Genomic DNA, 22,204 nt, shown 5'->3' with positions numbered 1-22,204 from the left:
CATAATTGTAGATGCAGTGAAGGTGAGTCCACCTCATCTGCAGCAGCATCGCAGACCACGGCCTGCCACAATAATAAAGCATTTTTTATTTAATTATAAATAAATTATTTCTCCTAATTATGTCCTGGGTTTTAAGTAATTAATAATACAAAAGGAAAAATCACAAAAAACACTTAAGGTCATGAAAATTAATTGCGATTTAGCAATTCAATGAGGCATCCACCTGATTTATTGAAAAGTATCGGTATCGGTATTGGTATCGGCGATACTGGCCCGTATTTACTTGGTATCGGATCGATACCAAAATATGCAGTATCGCACACCACTACCAAAGAGAGGATGTATGTAATCAGTTCCATTTGTTTGGTTGTCTGTCTGTTTGTTTGTTAGCAAAGTAGCGTCCACTGTTGCGAATATATAGTTTTGGATTGGCTTTTGTCTATGATTTGTGATGGCAGACCCCAATAACAGCTTGAGCTAATTTCATTTTAGTGACAATCAGATCAGGTCACACCAAATGTGAAAAGTGGTAAACATTTTATGTTACTCACCAGTTTATACAGACTATATTCAAACTTCATAACAATATACAGGGTCTTGAGGGACATGAGTACCGAGGTTCGCTAACCAATTGACTTTGACTTTCATTGTTAACACACAAGGTCAAAGCTAACCTTAAAAACCAGACTGACGTCAGCATGTTGTAATGAAATGTAATTATTAATAATTTTGTTACACATTCTTGTATGATGATGATGGAGTTTTGTATCATAAAAACATAATATCACTGTTTTTGTATAGCCTTTGCCCTTGAGGAGCAGTGGTGCTCTCTGGATGCTGTTGGTATTCTAGTGGCCCGTACTTCATTCAGATTGTTTTACGCAGGTTTATTTGCTGTTGACACAGAGAGGTTTAGATCAGTGTTTAAATATTCTCTTTCAGATCAACCAGAGCGTCTTAAAACTTACTGTGAGCACCACAGAGACAGCGTGAAGGCCACCAGTCCAGACGGAAATCCTATAGCTGGAGTCTATGTACCACAGTGTGATGCAGAAGGACAGTATCTACCTCAGCAGGTGAAACTGTAACTTTTTATACATTAAGTTTTTATATATATTTATACTATTTATTTATTTAGTGAATAACTACATTTTCTCTTTGGCTTTTGTCTATAACTTCTTTTTGTTCTTCTTAACAAAGCATTTGTTGGTGGCAGTTTAGCTCTCCTGGTTGAGCAGGCAGCTGTAAACTACAGGCCTCAATGCAGTGGCCCGTGTTTGATTCTGTCCCAGTTGCTTTTGCTGTGTGTCTTTCCTGTCTAAAAACACTTAATTGTTTATCAAATAAAGTTCAAAATGCCCCAAAATGGAATTTATTTCTCATCTTTATTTCAGTGCCATGGCTCCACTGGCTATTGTTGGTGTGTGGACAGTAGAGGAGAGGAGAGAGCAGGAACCAGGACTCCACCTGGTGCATCACCTGTAGACTGTGACAGACCAGGTGAGACTTCTTCATTCAGATTGTTTTACGCAGGTTTATTTGGAGTTGACACAGCAAGGCTTATATATGCGCCCCAGGGCACCTGTGGCTACAATGTAGCTTGCCATCACCAGTGTGTGAATGTGTGTGTGAATGGGTGGATGACTGAATGTAGCGTAAAGCGCTTTGGGGTCCATAGGGACTAAGTAAAGCGATATACAAATACAGGCCATTTACCATTTATGCGTTTTTTATTTTTTCCTTCAGTTCAACCAGAGCGTGCTAAAACTCACTGTGAGCACCACAGAGACAGCGTAAAGACCACCAGTCCTGATGGATATCCTATAACTGGAGTCTACAAACCACAGTGTGATGCAGAAGGACAGTATCTACCTCAGCAGGTGAAACTGTGACGTTTTATTTATTTAGTGAATAACTACAGTTTCTTCTTTGGCTTTTATCAGTGATTTGTTTTTGTTCTTCTTAAGACTGTGTTTATTGGTGTTAGTTTAGCTCACGTGGTTGAGCAGGCAACTTTATGCTGAAAAGCTCAACACAGCAGTCTATGTTCGACTCTCACTCAGGGAGCTTTGTTGCGTGGCTTCCACCACTCTTCCTCCCTTCTTTCATGTCTGAAAACTCTTCACTGTTTATCAAATAAAGTTCAAAATGCCCCCAAATGGAATGTATCTCTCATCGTTATTTCAGTGCCATGGCTCCACTGGCTATTGTTGGTGTGTGGACAGTAGAGGAGAGGAGAGAGCAGGAACCAGGACTCCACCTGGTGCACCACCTGTAGACTGTGACAGACCAGGTGAGACTGTTTCCCCCCCCAAAGAGAGGATGTATGTAATCAGTTCCATTTGTTTGGTTGTCTGTCTGTTTGTTAGCAATCTAGCATTCCGAGCCAGAGACATCATTATCCTTACGGGAGATTTTAATGTGAACCCAAGATTGGGTTTGACAACACAGGATATGAACAAATCATAGGGATACATGGGCTGGGAGTAATGAATGATAATGGGCAGAGATTCATTGATTTGTGTGCATTCAACAACCTGGTCATCGGAGGTGGCATTTTCCCACACAAGTGGATCCACAAAAGAACCTGGGTATCACCAGACAGTGTGACAGAGAACCAGACTGACCACATCAGCATTAGTAAGAAGTTTAGAAGATCTCTCCAGGATGTTAGGGTGAGAAGAGGAGCAGATGTGGCATCTGACCACCATGTTGTAGCAGCCAACATGCAGCTGAAGTTAAAGAAGAACTGGACAAAAACAACACAGCGTAGAGTGAAGTATGATGTCAGTCGACTAAAGATCAAGGGAGGAGTTTAGATTTCAGTTGAAGAGCAAGATCAAGGTGCTTAATTAGCTGCACCAGGGAGAGGAGAAAAGCAGCATACAGGCCAATTGGCAGACCATAAAGAAGACACTGAGAACAATCTGTCAAGAAGTGGTTGGAATAAAGAAACAGCATCATAAAGAATGGATCACAGCTGAGACCTTGGGCAAGATAGAAGAGAGAAAACACACGAAGGTGGCAGTAAACAACAGCAGGACTAGAGCAGATAAAGCCAAGGCCCAAGCGGAATAGGCAGAAGCCCACAGAGCAGTGAAGAAGAGCATTAGGAAAGACAAGAATGTCTACATAGATGGACTGGGAGCTGAGGCAGAACAGGCAGCATACAATGGTAACATGAAACACCTTTACGCAATAATCAAGAAATTGTCTGGGAAGTACAGCAAGCCAGAATGACCCATCAAGGACAAAGAGGGAAAGGCCATCACACTTTGAGGAGCTCCTGAACAGACGAGCACCACCAAATCCACTAGACATCAATCCAGCCGACGAAGATCTTCATATTAACTGCGACAAGCCAACCAGAGAAGAGATCAGGAAGGCTGTCACTCTAATGAAGAACAGAAAGGCTGCTGGACCTGACGACATACCAGCAGAGGCCCTGAAATTGAAGCATCAGTGGTGTTGCTACATCCACTCTTTGAGAAGATCTGGGAAAAAGAAGAGATACCGACTGACTGGAAAGAGGGTTATCTAATCAAGCTCCCCAAGAAGGGTGACCTCAGTAACTGTAACAACTACAGGGGCATAAAACTCCTGTCAGTAGCAGGCAAAGTCTTCAATCAGGTCATCCTAGAGCGGATAAAGGTCACTGTAGATTTACAACTGCGGGATGAACAAGCAGGCTTCCGACAGAACCGATCGTGGATAGATCAGACCGCAACGCTACGCATCATAGTGGAACAGTCTTTGGAGTGGAACTCATCGTTATACATCAACTTCATCGACTATGAGAAGGCATTCGACATTGTGGACCAAGAGGTCCTATGGAAGCTCCTCCGATATTATGGCATCCCAGCAGAGATGGTCAACATGATCAAGAGCTCATATGAGGACACGACCTGCAGAGTCATCCACAGAGGGCAACTTACCAACAGTTTCCAGGTGAAGACCGGAGTCCGACAAGGATGCCTGTTGTCCCCATTCCTCTTCCTCATCATCATCGACCGGATCATGAAGACACCCACCAGCTAATGCAGGAATGGAATTCAGTGGACCCCGTCGAGTCAACTTGATGTATTAGACTTTGCTGACGACCTCGCACTTCTCTCCCACAGCCAGCAGCAGATGCAAGAAAAGACCAGCATATTGACAGCCACATCAGCGCAGGTTGAATTCATTATCAACAAGGAGAAGACCAAAATCCTTAGGATCAACTCCAATAGCAAGAACCCAGTCATCCTTAGTGGAAGTCCCCTTAGGAAATACACTCTTTTACTTACCTAGGTGGAACCGATGCAGATGTCAAGACAAGGATTGGCAAAGCAAGAGTTGCCTTCATCCAGCTCAAGAACATTTGGGCATCCAGAGAGTTGACCCTGACTACCAAGATCCGACTGTTCAACTCCAACGTGAAATCAGTACTGCTGTAAGGGGCTGAAACCTGGAAGACAAATGAAACCTCAAATAAGAAAATCCAGACATTCCTCAACAGCTGTCTCAGAAGGATTCTTCACATTCGTGGGCCAGACACATTTAGTAACATCAAACTAAGGAAAATAACCTGTCAACTCGCTGTTAAGGAAGAAATCAGGAAGAGAAGATGGTGCTGGGTAGGGCACGCTTTACACAAACTGCCAAACAACATCACCAGGCAGGCTCTCAGGTGGAACCCCCAAAGCAAGTGAAAGAGAGGCCGCCAAGAAACACCTGGCGACAGGACCTTGAGGCAGAAGCAAAAAAGATGGGCTACACCTGAACCCAACTAGAAGGAATGGCCCAGGACAGAAATCTCTGGAGATCTACGTACCTTTGGAGGCCCATACCCCGGGAGGGGTACGCACAATTTTTATGGATTATCTTCAAACTTTTCAACAATATACAAGGCCTTGGGGACATGAGTGTTCTGCATGCTGTAATAAAAACATCATAAAATATATAAGTTTTAGTGGAGCCCTTTTCCTTCAGGAGCAGTTGTTCTCTCTGGGTGCTGTTGGTATTCTTGTGGCTCATACTTCATCCAGATTGGTTTTATTCAGGTTTATTTCCTGTTGGTACAACAAAGCATCGATTTCCTTTTTTTCTTCAGATCAACCAGAACGTGCTAAAACTCACTGTGAGCACCACAGAGACAGCGTAAAGACCACCAGCGCTGATGGATATCCTATAGTTGGAGTCTACAAACCACAGTGTGATGCAGAAGGACAGTATCTACCTCAGCAGGTGAAACTCTGACTTTTTATTCATTTATATAATAACTACAGTTTCTTCTTTGGCTTTTGTCTATAACTTCTTTTTGTTCTTCTTAACAAAGCATTTGTTGGTGGCAGTTTAGCTCTCCTGGTTGAGCAGGCAGCTGTAAACTACAGGCCTCAATGCAGTGGCCCGTGTTTGATTCTGTCCCAGTTGGTTTTGCTGTGTGTCTTTCCTGTCTGAAAACACTTAATTGTTTATCAAATAAAGTTCAAAATGCCCCAAAATGGAATTTATTTCTCATCTTTATTTCAGTGCCATGGCTCCACTGGCTATTGTTGGTGTGTGGACAGTAGAGGAGAGGAGAGAGCAGGAACCAGGACTCCACCTGGTGCACCACCTGTAGACTGTGACAGACCAGGTGAGACTTCTTCATTCAGATTGTTTTACGCAGGTTTATTTGGAGTTGACACAGCAAGGCTTATATGTGTTTTTTTATTTTTTCCTTCAGTTCAACCAGAGCGTGCTAAAACTCACTGTGAGCACCACAGAGACAGCGTAAAGACCACCAGTGCTGATGGATATCCTATAACTGGAGTCTACAAACCACAGTGTGATGCAGAAGGACAGTATCTACCTCAGCAGGTTAAACTCTGACTTTTTATTTATTTAGTGAATAACTACAGTTTCTTCTTTGGCTTTTATCAGTGATTTGTTTTTGTTCTTCTTAAGACTGTGTTTATTGGTGTTAGTTTAGCTCACGTGGTTGAGCAGGCAACTTTATGCTGAAAAGCTCAACACAGCAGTCTATGTTTGACTCTCACTCAGGGAGCTTTGTTGCGTGGCTTCCACCACTCTTCCTCCCTTCTTTCATGTCTGAAAACTCTTTACTGTTTATCAAATAAAGGTCAAAATGCCCCCAAAATAATGTATTTCTCATCGTTATTTCAGTGCCATGGCTCCACTGGCTATTGTTGGTGTGTGGACAGTAGAGGAGAGGAGAGAGCAGGAACCAGGACTCCACCTGGTGCACCACCTGTAGACTGTGACAGACCAGGTGAGACTGTTTCCCTCCAAAGAGAGGATGTATGTAATCAGTTCCATTTGTTTGGTTGTCTGTCTGTTTGTTAGCAATCTAGCGTTGTTGCTCTTTTCCAAACCGCTATATTTAGTGGGTAGTCTCAACATTAAATAGAAGCAAAACCAAGTGATCCAGAAGACTGAATAGGAGCAGGCTAACTGCCACGATAATACACACTTCTGGAAAAGCTAACTGCATTTAATTGTTTGATTCGTCTTTGTCTCACAATAGAAAACTGGTCCCTTTCAAATGTCCTCCTCTCCTTCTCAGTCTACAAACAGCAAAGTCTCACATTCAAAATTGACACAGAGAGAGCGAGGCCAGTGTAAACACAAGTAGAAGCCAGAAATGCTCTGAGGTTTAGTTTTAATGCTCTCCAATAAAGTGAGTCATTAGAGGGATTTTAACGCGGCAAACATTTCTGACAAAAGTACGATGAGTGTATATGTGTGCCTCTTTAAACACAAGGCATCCCCTCACCATTAGCCTCCAACTAACACTGTAGTATAAACTCAGCAAAGTAGGGAACATCCTGAGAGTGTAATTGAATAAATAATGATGAACTGCAGAAGAATATCATCTGACTTGTAATTTATCTTTAGCTTTATGAATGGAAGTACTGATGGGTTGTTTTGGGTTTTTTGGCTTCCCCTTAGTTGCAGTGACTCCAACAGAACGCCCTGAGAGCATGTGTGAGCGATGGAGAGCCAGTTTGATTGAACACTATGGTGGAAAACCTGGCCCACAGCAGTATGTACCTCAGTGTGAGCCAGATGGAGAGTTCAGGTTAGCAGCAGATATGCAGTCATAAGAGGAAGTTCTCAAGAAAAAAAAATTGCATTGCTGTTTAAAGGTGTTCTGATTTTTCCGTTTGCCTGCACCCTCCCAGTCCAGTCCAGTGTTACGGGGAGACCAACTACTGTTGGTGTGTGGACCAGAATGGACACATGGTTCCCGGAACCAAATCAGATGATGCTGTCAAACCTGCATGTAAGCAATAATCATCAAAGATACATGTCATTGTACTGTATTATATAAGTTTTGTCTTTCACTAATTATGACTCAAACATTTTTATCCATCCAATCGCGTCCCAGGCATCTCGTCAGTGGCACCGCCTACCGTGCGTCCAACATCCCGTCCAGATGTCACCCCTCCCACAAACACTGACATCACACTGCTGTATGCTCAGGGACAGAAAATAGGAGCGCTGCCTCTCAACGGGACCAGACTAGACGAAAGTCGGTCCAAAACCCTATTGGCTCTCCATGTAAGAAATTAATGAGTAGATCACATACTTTATAAAATGATTTTTTAAATCTTTGTTCATTTTTGTAGTAAATTTGTTTGCTATTTAAAAGAAAGAAAGAAAAAATCTGTCAGCATTATGTCTTAAGCAGAATTGTGTCTCAGAATTAGAAGTAAAAACTGACTTGACATCATGTATTACAAATTGTATGTCACTGTGAATACCCTGCACCTAGATTTTAGAAAATATCTGACTAGTATAATTAATATTATGTATATAAATATAAAGAATTACATATTTGAGTAGAAAGTATTAAATCTGGCAGATATATAAATATGGTGTTTTAGTTTATTTGTATCTGAATGCAGATGCTTTTATCCACTTAAAAAGCTGGATCATTGAACTGGTAAACTTTAGAGCACCTTTCACCATACACCAAGTGACTGCAACGACATAATTCTGTTAAGTTTCTGTTAAACTGTCATCTCAGGGCACTTTATACTTTAAGCAAAACTACCTAAAATATTAGATAAAGAACCCCAGTGAATAGGCAGTCCCCAATAAGCAAGCACTTGGTGACAGTGGGGAGGAAGAACTTCCTTTTATAACAGGAAGAGACCTCTGGCAGAATCAGGCTTAGGGAGAGGCAGCTATCTGTCTCGACCAATTTGGTGATGGGAAAGAGAGACCACAATAGAAGAAGAGCACATAGTTCATAGTATCTATAACTAACTTTGAGTTTTGTTGTTGGTTCACACCATGGCCAAAATGTTGGAGGTGAGTTTTCATCTTTGAGGTACAGTTGTGTGAACTGATGTAAGTCAACATTTGTGAAGCTTGTATTTATGTGTGTGTCTCCAGGGTTCCATAGTTGTTGGTATAGCCTATGACTGCAAAGAAAACCAAGTCTACTGGACAGATTTGTCTGCGAGATCAATCAACAGAGCTTCAACGGTGTCTGGTGCTGAGCCTGAGGTTCTCATTAACACAAGTAAGCTTTCACAGTTGTGTGGTGCTTGTTCCTGTAATGATTGTTGTGTTAAATGATTTCAATATCTCCTCTATGATGTCCGGATCTCTGTTCTTCTCGCTTGTGCAGATCTCGTCAGTCCAGAAGGTTTGGCAGTGGATGTCAAACGCCGGCTGATGTTCTGGGTGGACTCTACTCCTGATGTGATTGAAAGAGCCAACTTGGACGGCAGTGGGAGGAGGACCCTGTTTGACACAGACTTGGTCAACCCCCGTGCCATCATAGTGGTTTCCTCCACCGGGTAAAATCATTTGTTCATCTTTCTTTGCTTTCACTAATTTCAAAATGCCAATTTCCAGATCCGTAGTGTTATTTGAAAAAAACTGTCCTTGTTGCTGTTGACATCAATGTGATGCACTGTCTGAAGCAACTTGTCTCTTTCTTTAACTGCTGCTCTCCTTCCCTAAAGCCCACTGCCTCGCACAAAGAGCAGATTTAAACAGATGAAACCACAGTGACATCTTCCGTGGGGTTCTGGATTCCCCATACGAAAGCTTCAACATTAGCAATTTGACTACACTTATGTTGTTTTTTTAGACCCTGACGTAATCACATTTGGATGACATGACTGAATCTTGAGTTATCGGCATTAGCTAATAACTCAAGATAATTCCATTAGTAGAGAAGAGACCTAGCAAACAGTTACTAGCTACATCTGCTGTCAGCACACCTGCTAATCAAAGCAGCCAATTGTTTTTAACCAGTGTTAAAATGAATAAGATATATTTTTAAAAAAAACATCCACTAAATGTTTATTGATACACATTGCTAGCCATAGCTTGGGTAAGAGATATGCGTATGCAATCTAATCTGTTGGGTTGAAACTGGCTGCAGTATTATGACGAAAAAGGTTAGGGCTTTTCGATGTCACCATCAAGAATATTTTGCTTATTATTTTGTTATAGTTTGAAGAATTAGAAGAATTGTACGAAGGAATAATATGATGTCTGTCTTGAACACAGAATACCATTGTTGAAAAGTCAAACGGAGGCATCCAGGCGATGTGCAAGAAGTACAGCGAGTTGATGGCAAACTTAACTTAACTTATCTTCTCAATGTCTGCACAGCTTTCATTTTGAAAGTATTTTTCAGACTAGATAGGATAAAACTGAACATTGGAATGTTTGCAGGGTTACAACTCAGTTCTCTCATACAAATAGGGATAGCTTTGGCTGAGTGTTTAGAGCAGTCTGAAGTATCAACAACGTCACAACATATGTATATGGAAAAAAATACAGAAAGGCACAAAGCTCCACTTAGAAATGAAGAAAAGTATGTTAACATAATCTGGATTTGCAGACATGCAACAAGAAACAAACAAGAGCCCACACGCTGTCTTGCAACAACCTGGAGGTGCTCTGCTGAGATAGCCTTCACTGTATCCACAGAGATTTTATGGAAGAGGAGAGCACAGATGGTTTTCAGTCTGTTACTACGAGAATGAAAATTAAACACTAGTTCTTTAACAGGCTATGACTCAATGAGGCCTGTACCTAATTCATTAGTACAGTGCAAACTCTGTTTTTAAAGCTATTTGGCAGTAAAGGGGGTTGTTGAGTCTGGATTCTAAGATTTAGACTGTGACCAAAACATGACTTCATCATTATGAGACTGGCACTCAGAAAAAATATAGGAATGGGGATTTTCAGGTGGAGTCTGTCTTTAGTAACAAGTGTTTGCTAATTCTATCACAAATGATTTTTAGTGCTGTCTCTGTGGGTGTCGCACTGAGCCAAGAAGACTGTCCTGACTTTACTGATGCCATTAATCCTGGACACACACGCTCATAGGATGAAAGCAAGAGGCCTTGATTGGCCAACTCGCCAGGAATAACATCTGCTCTTCATCACAGCAACTAATCACATAATCAACAGTTATGCGCGTGCATGTTTGTGTGTGTGTGTGTTGGTTAATGTGGTTGTTACAAATGATTAAACACAGCAGCAATAACCCTGGTCATAAAACCTGAAATGTTTGCTTGACATTATTGATTTTACAGCTTAGTTTCTGACTTAAGGGTAAATATATGGGGTGTGTGTGTTCTGACAAAAACTCAGGTTTGAAAGGTAATTACTGTTCCATACGGGCACACTTATGTACTTTTGATTAAGCATGTCCTCTGTGATTTCTGAGGCTGCACGTGTTCACTTTACATGAACACGTGCGGTAAACCCTAACCAATATCAGGTGAATAGACCGAATTGGGGAGGGTCGCTGAATATTCTCATCCCTAACCCTAACCACGACACTCAGCGAAGCAGACACACCAAAATGACACGCAAAGGCTTTATAAAAGCATGTACACATGTGTGAACGTGTCAGACATCTGCTGCCCTGCACCTTCACCAAATTCATAAGTACATAGTGTGTGTGTGTGTATAAGCTGAATGTTCATGTGGTGTGTATTACCTGTAGTTCCCAGAGGACTGCCAGCACATAAGCAGCCCACATACAGTGCACTGTTTAAAATATTATTTAAATCTTCATTAAACAGGAAATATGAAAACACTGAAAAATATGTCTGCATGTGTGAGGCAGTGTGGTCCACTGCCTCACACATCTCTATGTACACAGATAAAGCTTGACTAAAAACTAAAAAGACTAGCCTGACCTTGACCTCATTATCAGGAGACCACTGGTCCCTTTAGTCGTGTGTGTGTGTGTGTGTGTGTGTGTATGATTTAACCACATATAAGTGTCCGGCACTGAAACAAGTCAATGCAAAATGACTGTAGTCAACAATCCAGATGGAAGGGGGTTCATTCTGCTCATGTCCAGCTCCATATTTTTAATTTTGGACTCTAGAGTAGCTTTGCTTGACTCCCACAAGTAGGTCCCCTTTAACTCTTTTAGTACCTGAAAGCCCACTAGGAGAAATGCTTGAATTTCTTTTCCCAACTGAGCAGTTTCCGTCATATTTCATACCTACTTAAGAATGAAATGATTGGGTTTGCATCAGAAATTAGCAGTGTTGGGTAAGTTACTTTAAATTAGTAACTTAGTTACATTACTAGTTACTTCTCTAAAAAAGTAACTCAGTTACTTCAAGTTACTCGTTACTTTCAAAGTAACTAGTTACTAGGGAAAGTAACTTTGGTTTTACTCAGAATTCTCTTGTTAATGTGTTGCTTCCGTAACTGGATACCCAGCCAGACTGCCAGTCTTCTAGCTTGCTTACTTGCCACAAGTGCACTGTGCCACCTACCAATAGAAAGGAAAAAATAATGTGCACATTTCCACGAGAGAAATCCCATGCCTGGACCGTCGTTGACCGCCGCCATGATTCTAGCCTGCTTTTTACATCCAACACAAAAACTGCAGTCGTGGTGCTTTTGATTGTACTCAGAACTCGGAAATTCTGCCTTCTGAATAGGAAGATGTAGGTAACACCAGACTGCAGATGGGCATTTTGACTAGAGACCGGCCCACCATTATAGGAAAAATCATAAAGCCTTTGAATGAAAATAAACACTGTTGTGACAGTGATGTACACTGTTCTGATGGTATATATGTATCAATCTATCAATTGTTTGTTGTAAGACTCAGATAATTATTTTTTAAAAGCGAGATATTTTAAATGAGAATAATAAAGAAAAGTATTTCCTTGTGCCCCCTTTCCTGTTAATGCCCTACCTGGCCCCTGGCAAAACTTTGCTAGACCCGTCCCTGCACAGTTACCAGCTGTCAGCTATGTAGAAAAGGATCCTGGTGTTATTTGTCTCTCAGAAACAGCTCATAACTTCCTTCAACTCATCCATGTCACCTAAAAGGTAAACCTGTTTCTACATCACCTGTTCAGCTCTGATGATTCAGTAAGGACATCTCCTGGTTTCATCTGCATGTTTCCCTCTCACCAGATAACCAAACCGATATCATGACCAGCAGCTTTACAGCTGTGGCTCCAGCAAACATCAGCTGATACTAGAAATTAATATTAAATAAATTCTAACAACAGCTGATCAAGCTTTAAACGTGCTGCTGTTGTTGTTTAACGCAACGTTTAACGTTAAGCCTTCAGTTTTCAGGCCCCTCTTCTGTGGAACCAGCTTCCAGTTTGGATTCGGGAGACAGACACTATCTCTACTTTCAAGATTAGGCTTAAAACTTTCCTTTTGCTAAAGCATATAGTTAGGGCTGGACCAGGTGACCCTGAATCCTCCCTTAGTTATGCTGCAATAGACGAGAGCTGCCGGGGACTCCCATGATGCATTGAGTTTTTCCTTCCAGTCACCTTTCTCACTCACTATGTGCTAATAGACCTCTCTGCATCGAATCATATCTGTTATTAATCTCTGTCTCTCTTCCACAGCATGTCTTTATCCTGTTTTTCTTCTTTCACCCCAACCGGTCGCAGCAGATGGCCGCCCTTCCCTGAGCCTGGTTCTGCCGGAGGTTTCTTCCTGTTAAAGGAGTTTTTCCTTCCCATTGTCGCCAAAGTGCTTCCTCATAGGGGTCATATGATTGTTGGGTTTTTCTCTGTATTTATTATTGTGCTATCTACTGTACAATATAAAGCGCCTTGAGGCAACTTTTGTTGTGATTTGGCGCTATATAAATAAAATTGAATTGAATTGAATTGAATTAACGCGACATCCGCTGGTTTCCTCTTTCTGGCGCAAAGTGGGCGATAAATAAACAAGAGAGAAAAGCCGATCAGCTGATCACTGATCAGTTTCGTGATTGAAGTAGAAACAGGAGAGAATGAGAGAAGAAGAGGCAGCTGTGCAGCTTCAGCTTTGTGTCTTTTCATTGTAGCTGAAGTCCGGGACAAACTGTGTTCCTTTTCACCTCAGTACGAAACGCGAAATATTTTCACTGAAAACGAGACGATTCTGTTTTTAGGGGACGCTTGGCAACTCTAATAATTAACCGTATGAACAAAATAAAGTTCAACATCAGTAACATAGCACCCACCCAGCTGTATAGAAACTCCGTCATGCTAGCTAGCTACGCAGATACGAAAATGTCAGCATACCGAAAATAAACTCCACCTAAACTTGGTTTATATCTGACTCCGATAGACTGCAGGTCATAACTTCTTACCTGAAGTTCAGTTCACCTGACACTCGGACGGCGACGCTCGGGTCTCTCCTCTTGCCTCCTTTTCCTTCATCCACCTGCTGGCTTCCACCACTTGCTAATGTTATTGAATCTGTGGAAGCTCCGCGATATCCACCACACGAAGTAACGAGTAACGAGCCTATCTAAATCCCAGTAACGAGTAACGCGTTCCTGGTTTTGGCATAATAACTAGTTACCGTGCTCGTTACCACAATAATAACGTAGTTACTGTAACGCGTTACTTAATAACGCGTTAGTCCCAACACTGGAAATTAGTGAGGGTGGTTTCTGTATATGCAGCTGCCTATTGGAAAAACCTGGACACTATTCTAACGGTCGTCAAATCACATCTTTATTGATATATTCTGAGGTGGTTTCGGGGCAGGTTATCAAATGTTGTCTTTATGGAGAAGAGTAAAGGAACAATCAGAGTAAGAGTAATAAGTTTCCCCCTCCTGTGTCTCCCTGCAGTACTCTGTATTGGACAGACTGGAACAGAGAGGCCCCTAAGATCGAGAGCTCATCAGTGGATGGTCAAAACCGCCGGGTAATAGTGTCTGATGGGATTGGTTTGCCAAATGCTCTAACATATGACTCTGCTTCTGAACAGATCTGCTGGGCTGATGCAGGTAAACATGGGCTCTAATGCTAATACTGCATTCATGACAGTTGGTCCTTTATTTATTGTCCCAGGGTTTTAAAGTACCAACATAATTTATGACATCTGTAAACAGTGTACAGCTGCCTCTCAGATTATATACTGTCATATCTTGCTTATTGAGATAGTTGAAAACTCTTCAATTAAAAGTTAATACTCTAGAATTTACCTAATCTATATTTTCTTGATCTTGTAATGAGCCATGCTGTCTTCCTGTGTCGGTCAGGTACAAAGCGTTTAGAGTGTATATCTTCAGATGGTTCAGGTCGAAGAGTAATCCACACCAACCTCAACTACCCATTCAGCATGGTCTACTACAGGAACCACTTCTATTACACTGACTGGCGGAGGTAGTCTTCTTCATTCATCTCCCTCTACTCAGATCTCAGTGGTGGTCGCAGTTCAATAAGTTGATATGTGTATATTGCTGATATCATTCCTCTCTAACCTGTTACTCACAGGGATGGCGTGATTGCAGTGAATAAAGACAGAAGTCTGTTCACTGATGAGTACTTGCCTGAGCAGCGCTCTCATTTGTATGGCATCACCGTAGCAACGACCCACTGCCTACCAGGTGAGATATATTGTGTAATCAGAGTCAGTCTTTCAAGTTTGAAGGAACATCCACCCATCCATTTTCTTAACCACTTATCCAGTTAAGGGTTACGGCAGGGGGCGGAGCTGGAGCCCATCCCAGCTGTCATTGGGTGAAAGGCAGGATATACCCTGGATAGGCTGCCAGTCTGTCACAGGGCTAAACTGAAGGAAAACTAAATGTATTATGCACACACTCTAACTTAAAGGTGTTGCAGACAGTGAACTCATTGGTTTGTGTACCAACTTTGCTTTTCCTGCACTGCACTTTCATATAATCTCACACATCCTTTGAATAACATGACATTTGACAGTATGAATGAAATGAAACTAGATGCCTTCAGCAACATGTTGTGCAGGCTGCATATCCACTGATTACAGTTCCTCTGAAATGAATGGTGTTACTTGTCTGAGATTTACATTTCTCTCAGTTCATCAGAAACATTTCTGAGTAGGGTATCTTTCTGCCATCTGTTGCTATCCTTAAGAATTGTTATCACCCATTATTGTTCTCTCTAACCAGGACATGCAGCCACTGTACTTAAAACCTTACGATGTAACTACAGCCCAGCCCATGCAGCAGTAAATTAATGACTGACCTTGATTATCTCAGTTGTTCTCCTGACTGAAGTTTGGTCCGTTTACAGCATCCTGCCATGCAACTGCATTTGTCCCTAAGCATCAGGAACCGTCACGTTAACTTTTGAGTGGAAAAAAGTTAGCGTTAATCCTCCAGCTTCACAGTGTTTATGTTATGCTAACACAGCTGTGTCGCTAGCAGTCACATAGCACATCATTATATACCAGCTAGTCCAACTTCAGTGACCCTACAAACATCACTACTGTTTAGTTTCCTGTCATCATTTATGTTGGAAGTGATAGCAGAGCTTTACGTTTTTATTTTTTTTTATTAATCCATGTTACCGATAAAGGTCAATCAAACTGGTTTCTTTGGGCAGTCTTTGTTGTTGGAAGTAATCACAGCTCATGTTTGATCACTCTGCACTCATCACACAGCTGGCTAACACCCACCACTCTGCAGATATATGTGTCTGAGGGGTGACTTCACATACACCCATGAAATAGACAGGAACAAAGATTGCACAGCTGTCTGCGACCCTCTACTTGTGACCTGCGTGTGTGAGAGACCAAAGAACAAAGATTACACAGCTGTGTGCGACCCTCTACCTGTGTTTTGCACGTGTCATGTTTGATGTGTTGATGTCTGCAGATGGCTTCAAGTCCTTTCAAAGCCTCACGTTAAAGTACAAAGTACACAGGATAATCCCAAAAGTAGCACCTTGGCAAATGTCGCCGTTAAAGCTACACACATCTGCAGAGTACATAATCTCATCACAATGCATCTGCCTTTGAAAACAGTCGGAAGGATCACTATCACTGGTGTGTGTTGCTGTAAAAGTCACATCCTTCAACACTCAGACTAGATTACAGTCGCTAGCTTTAAAGATGACGATGTGTGGTGCAATTGTTGCCATGATGACAGCTCTAAAACACACATCCTAAAGGTTTGGGAGGAGCTTGCGAGAGGCTTAAAAGGTCTTATTGTGCAATACATAAATATACACACATTCTTTACAGAGATAATTCTCAGTCGCTTCCATTTACAAAGTGCACGGCTGTTTGTTCTGTCATTAGAGCACTGCAGCGCCCAAGTTGTCATCCTGTCACATTTGGATTCACGCAGAAAAGGAGACCTTTAACCTCTCATTTTAACTTAGATCCTTAAAGTACTTCCACTATGGGATGATGTTTCAAAGTGATGAGCTTTTATCTTTGTGTGTGTGTGTGTCACAGGGAGCCACTAACGACGGCCTGCACCCGCAGTGCGCTTTGGTGCTAAAGTTCTGAGGCGATTCATGGACATAGGGCAGGTCCAGGCCCTCTGGTGTCCCTCTGGAAAAAGGACACTCAGCAGGGAGCAAAGATGGCTTCCGACAGCCAGATCAGCAATCAGAGCAAATTTACACCCACTCCAACCCCAGTATCTCACCGTAATGTAACCCAAAGTAAATGATTTGTAAATTTGTTTTATACCTCAGTTTTAGTTTTTTTCTACTGTATTTTTGTATTGCTTGAGATTTTTGTTTTTCTGTTGAATAAAGGTGCAGAACAATGAAATCAGATGTTAAAATGCATGGTTGTAGTTTTTGGGGGCTTCCTTGTACTTTAAAGCCAAAGAAGAATAATTTGAAGCTTTTCCTTTTGGGAAACCTAACATCAAGCTGTTGTTTTTTTATATATCAACAAATAACATTGGCCATTAAGTTGAGAAGTTACAGTTGCACTCATAGTGGTCTCTGGTTAACAACAAGAACAACTGCATATTAAAGGTGCAGTCTGGCTTTTTGGGAATAACACTGCACTCACATCCGTGAGCTAAATACACAGACTAAGAAAAACTGGATATACGATATATGGAAAAAAGTCCTTGCCACACATTACACCTAAAGAAGTTGCTCGACCATGGAAGCCCATGCCATGAAATTCCTAGCACACAGCTTTTTGTGTTGATGTTAATGACAGAGGATTTGAAACTCGGTGGTTACTGAGTCAGCGGACGTTGGCGACTTTTGCGCACTACGTGTCGCAGCACTTTACGTGGTTTGATTATGTGTCCAAATTGCAATAAAACAACACTTATGTCTTTTAGTCTTTGTTACACTGAAGCTAGTTTCGCCCATAAAATGCTAGCATTATGCTAATGCTAATGCCTGTTAAAGATTTACATCAGAAAATGCTTGATTGATGTTAGACTTTAGGTAGACTTCAGAAGTTGTTTGTTGGTGACTGTTATTAAGAGACATTGTCTGGCTACTGCTCCACTGAGCCCCTTTCATTCTGGACTGTCTTGTAAACAGTCTGTTAGAAATAACAGTTAAGAGAATAAGAGCTCTGAGACGTTAAACTCGCAGCGTGCAAAGTCCTAGTTTCTCAGTTGGATTTACACCATGCTATCATACACCTTGGCATTTCACTCAGTGGGTAAAGTCATAGTGGCTACGTTCTTCTTTTATATACAGTCTATGCTTAAAGATAAAGCCACAGTCAGGAGAAGACTGGTTTACCATCACTGAACGAGTGGAAGCAGGGATAAAATACAGCACCTAACACTAAAGATTAAAGATGACTTGATTCTTTTATATCAGCAAAAGTAAAATGTAAGAGCATCTATTAGTTTAAAGAAAGTTTAGCTACTCTTTCTTGACAGGTAGCCACGCTAGGAGCATATATAGCACACAGCTATACATCTTTTTCCCCCCCAAATGTATTGATACCTGCCAAGGAATCATGATACTTGTAACCCTTGTCACGGATACTGTTGTATGCCTACCAGTTTTTGTAATCAGATTACTGTAATCGGAGTATGTTTCTCCAGCCCCCCCCATCCAATTAGCCCTACTATACATATCTGCACTACTAATTGTATTTCACACAAATGACATTTTTTTAGCAAATACTTTTTCTTCTTCTAATTTTTTTTATAAGGTGTGATATTTATAAAATAAAATGTGACTGGGTACTTCAGACGCTTTCTGAACGTTTGTCTTTTCTTTTGCTTTATTGTGGAAAAAAAAAAAAAAAAAAAAGAATTGTCAAAGATTCACCACAAAAGAAGCGCAGGAGTCAAACTGTGTGCAGCTGGATTTATAGATTTTCCCCTCACACCTCAAAATAACAATTTCTGTTCATCTGCAAAAAATATTTCATCAGAAACACCAGAAACAAATATAACAGTCAATTTGAATATTGCAGAAGAAAAGATGCTGCTTGAGAAGCTTTAAACTTTGTTACTGGATAATTAATGGAAAACATTTTTATTTATTTATCATTATTATTACTAGTAGTATTATTATTATTATTATTATTTTTATTTATTTATTTATTTATTTATTTTATTTAATACATTACTAAGTTTTAACAACTTATCCAGGCTGCATGTCCACATATGAACACTTGGGTCTTTTATTTATGAGATTCCCAATTTAAACAGTCCGATCTCATGCAACAACGGAAAAAAAAAACAACAAAAATTCTTTGATGTCCTTTATCCAAACAAAAGGTTTTTCCCTCTCAAAAATCTAATCAGGTTCAGTCCCTCACTTCCTCTGCTGTCCGTCACCGTCCTCTGCTGTCCGTCACCGTCCTCGCTCTCATCTGCCAACCTTGCCCAGCCGGTGGTCTGTCTTGGGGTCGGCTATGATGGCCTGAACAGCTACGATGGCCTCGTTGATCTTGGTTTGCAGCTCCCTCAGCTCCTCAATGTGCAGCAGGCGCAGGATCTGAGCCGCTTCGTTTAGAGTCGCATCTGAGGAGAAAAGACGGAAGTTTTACCAAAATCTGACCAATACATTAAGAGAAGCAATTCTTGTGAACTCTGGGCAGACTGATCGTCATAGCATTTGCTCATCGGCTTTCAGCCTTCCTGCAGAAAAAATTAATTAAATAAATAACTTACCTCCAGTGTCAAAACCCAAGATGTGCTTGTCTAAAGCTACTGGAACACCCTGGAGGAAAAAAAGAAAATATATCTGGCTGAGAATAAAAGTTTTGTCAATAACCCCACTGAAATCATGGCTCTAGACTTGCAGCAATCTATACATAGACTTATGATTTTTGATGCATATTATGCACATGTGTCTTCAGTTTACCTCTCTATTGTTGCTGGCTTTAGCGATGGCTTCTGGAGAAAGTCTCTCTTGGATCAAAATACGAATGGCCTGGCAGTTGCAAAGAAAAACAAGAAAAACCTCTGTTCTTAATGATTTCAGATCCTTCTAATACATAAGATTTCCATATTTTAAAAAAAACAAAAACAAAAAACAAAAACACCCTTAATATGGTTAACAGCATTACTTTCCATTTCGAGTGGCGAGTGAAAGTGCAAAATTTCTATTCTGCATTTTTTGAGTGCCAACTATTATCTCCGTGTTATCAGTCTGACCATTAAAAGAACCAATCAGGGCTGCCAGCTCACATTAAAGGATTTCATCATTTTAAGGGCTTTTATTGTGAAGCAACCACAAACTTCACCAACTGACCAACTTGTTCTTTCTCTGTGCCCAGGTGAGCTTTGCTACAGTATTAAAGAGCCCTTTAGTGTGCTCTCACCTTAAGCATAACCAGGTAGTCGTCATGCCGCTGTATCTTGAGGATGTTGGACAAAGCTGTAACTCCTGCTTTGAAATCTGGAGAATTACCTGGAAAAAAACAAAACAAAACAAACACACACGTTTTAACTTTTATCCTGTAAAGATTTAAAGAGGGAAAGAAGAAAGAATGACGGAGGAAGCTCAAATCCAAGTTTTACTTACTGTCAAGGTTAACCAGAGGGTCCACTGCTTTATCGCTGTTACTTGAAGCTGCCAGGGGCTGACAGTTTTTGTACTTCTCCACTGTGAAGAGACACAAAACATGCAACTGATGAACAGACTGACTTGCACTACATTAACAGGGGAGCTCACACTAACGAGTACAAGAGTAACAATTTGTTCTTCTTATTCTGCAGTAAAAGGAGACATACGATCTGACACTTAACAAAAAGTATTCCTTTTGTAATGTCTCCATCTCCTGGTCATCATTGGTATTTCAACTAGTGACAGGTTAAAATGACAACATTTTTGTTCTAGTGACACCAATAAAACAACAAATGTCTTCATGTAATCTGTTATATGCACACAACTTAAAAGGTACACAATAATAGACTGGTGACACTTTTTACTAGGGAACTGACTGGCCAGTAGGTGGCAGTTTTGTACACATTATCACTTATCCTAACCATAACCTGCTGAAAGTCCCATTAGGAGTGCGGCACACAACTGTGTTGATGTGAACCCCCTCTGCAAACCTGTAAATCCAAGTTAACCCTCGGGTTTTCCCACTAAACCTCTGCTCTGTAGCACAGCTCTCTACACATACTGCATTCAATTCAGTTTTATTGATATAGCACAAAATCACAACAACAGACACCTCAAGGCACTTTATATTATAAGGCAAAGACTCTGCAATAATACAGAGAGAAAACCCCGACAATCACATGACCAACTTTGAGAGAACACTTGGAAAACAGCGGTAAGGAGAAAATCCCTTACTGTAGCTCCTTGCACTTTTCCACTTGATGGTGGTCCCCTCCAGTCTGGTTCTGCCAGAAGTCTTTTTTTTCTTTTTTTTTTTCTTTTTTTTTTTTTTTTTTTTTTTTTTTTTTTTTTTTAAGGAGTTCTTCCATTATACAAGTAAATGTGAACCAAATAAAACCCCTTACCATTGTCTCCATATTCATACCGCACAGCCAGGCCCAGTAACCAATCTACAGCCTCCTTCCTCTCATCGACTCCAAACGGACAGTTCACATCCTGTAGGTACTGCACACAGGTAAAGAAAACTCAAACACAACTCACCGTGCTCCTCATATTATATCAGAAATGCAGTGATTACTTTCAGATGATCCAGCAGTCTTACCTTTTGGTAGGCTTTGGGCCACTCTGAGCTGGGGATGTTCCTCAGGTTACCTCTGTCTTCGATTTTATAATGTCGAATCTTCTGGTCCTCCAGCCACACAATGCAGTTCCTAAACTGTGTCTCATCTGACGAGAAATGAGACAATACCTATAACAACACATCAGCAGCTACACATGGCCAGTAAGTGAAGGAGTGAATAAATAAAACCGAGGTTCCAAGACCACATCTGCTGAATCACTCACTACAGGACGCAAATTGTTTACTTTGGCACCAGGAAGCGTTTGAACTCACTGGCATGACTGTGGCAAGCTGATATCTGCAGCCTACTAATCAAGCCCGAGTGTGTGTGTTTATTGCGTGTAAAATGCAAACAACCTATAGTCAAAACTAGCTAAAATTAATAATAGTGTCGAACACAAGCAGCTTGTACATTGCTTTTTTCATAAAGATACACGTTTGTCTCACACTGAACATACATATTCTACGTTATTAATCGGGCAGCTCTCTGTCTCCATACAGACAGGACACGTTAGCCGGCTCCACGTTCAACTCAACTGACCAACCGAACTGCTATTTCATAAGTTTATTCTTACCTGTGCAGTCAAAGCCGTCGGGGTTGTGATAATCCAGAGCGCCCAGTTTTCTCCGAAACATTTCACCCCGTGTTTAATACAGAAACCAAATAGTTTCTTTAGCTAACAGTCACTTGGATTTTCTGCTAGCCTTCAGTATGTAGCTTCGCGCATGCGCTGACGGAGAGGGTACAACTTCCTCTTATAGCTATCAAAATAAAACGTTTCCCACACTGACTACCCCCATTAGACATTAACAAGAGTAAACTAATAAAATAAAACAATTAC

At 41.1% G+C, this 22,204-nt stretch overlaps 2 protein-coding genes across 8 annotated transcripts in view; one reads left to right on the top strand and one right to left on the bottom strand.

Annotated features, from left to right (window-relative positions):
• The window catches only part of nid2a (nidogen 2a (osteonidogen)), a 67,493-nt gene extending 49,080 nt beyond the window's left edge, over positions 1–18,413 (top strand). For 3 of the 7 annotated variants that reach the window (XM_039606693.1, XM_039606690.1, XM_039606689.1), the window contains 17 exons: positions 943–1,076; positions 1,395–1,500; positions 1,747–1,880; positions 2,188–2,293; positions 5,093–5,226; positions 5,512–5,617; positions 5,708–5,841; positions 6,148–6,253; positions 6,934–7,063; positions 7,167–7,267; positions 7,373–7,545; positions 8,386–8,515; positions 8,624–8,795; positions 14,087–14,244; positions 14,500–14,623; positions 14,735–14,847; positions 16,683–18,413. In XM_039606693.1, coding sequence (XP_039462627.1) covers positions 943–1,076; positions 1,395–1,500; positions 1,747–1,880; positions 2,188–2,293; positions 5,093–5,226; positions 5,512–5,617; positions 5,708–5,841; positions 6,148–6,253; positions 6,934–7,063; positions 7,167–7,267; positions 7,373–7,545; positions 8,386–8,515; positions 8,624–8,795; positions 14,087–14,244; positions 14,500–14,623; positions 14,735–14,847; positions 16,683–16,693 — 2,072 coding nt within the window. In that variant the 3' untranslated portion in view covers positions 16,694–18,413. The remainder of the gene's footprint in view (positions 1–942; positions 1,077–1,394; positions 1,501–1,746; positions 1,881–2,187; positions 2,294–5,092; positions 5,227–5,511; positions 5,618–5,707; positions 5,842–6,147; positions 6,254–6,933; positions 7,064–7,166; positions 7,268–7,372; positions 7,546–8,385; positions 8,516–8,623; positions 8,796–14,086; positions 14,245–14,499; positions 14,624–14,734; positions 14,848–16,682) is intronic. The other 4 variants (XM_039606691.1, XM_039606694.1, XM_039606692.1 and 1 more) reach the window with 4 other exon arrangements.
• Positions 18,414–18,517: 104 nt separating this feature from the next.
• On the bottom strand, positions 18,518–22,114 carry rtraf (RNA transcription, translation and transport factor). The gene is made up of 8 exons (XM_031740768.2): positions 21,938–22,114; positions 21,345–21,469; positions 21,148–21,247; positions 20,201–20,281; positions 19,998–20,086; positions 19,538–19,606; positions 19,345–19,393; positions 18,518–19,194 (listed from the first exon to the last, which is right to left on the bottom strand). Exons 1-8 carry the CDS (start codon positions 21,996–21,998, stop codon positions 19,040–19,042), a joined length of 729 nt encoding a protein of 242 aa, XP_031596628.1. The 5' UTR covers positions 21,999–22,114; the 3' UTR covers positions 18,518–19,039.
• Positions 22,115–22,204: the final 90 nt, after the last annotated feature.

Source organism: Oreochromis aureus, linkage group 23 (genome assembly GCF_013358895.1).
Source record: "Oreochromis aureus strain Israel breed Guangdong linkage group 23, ZZ_aureus, whole genome shotgun sequence".
Classification (NCBI taxonomy): Eukaryota; Metazoa; Chordata; class Actinopteri; order Cichliformes; family Cichlidae; genus Oreochromis; species Oreochromis aureus.
The sequence above is the reverse complement of the archived record's forward strand: the minus strand, read 5'-3'. Positions and strand labels throughout refer to the sequence as shown.

Coding starts and splice junctions, on each gene's coding strand:
- rtraf (XM_031740768.2), bottom strand. CDS start 21,998: ATGTTTCGGAGAAAACTGGGCGCTCTGGATTATCACAACCCCGACGGC. Junction 20,282..21,147: donor GTATGAATATGGAGACAATG/GTAAGGGGTTTT, acceptor GTCTCTTCACAG/TGGAGAAGTACAAAAACTGT. Junction 19,195..19,344: donor CTTGGGTTTTGACACTGGAG/GTAAGTTATTTA, acceptor TTTTCTCCTCAG/ATGCGACTCTAAACGAAGCG.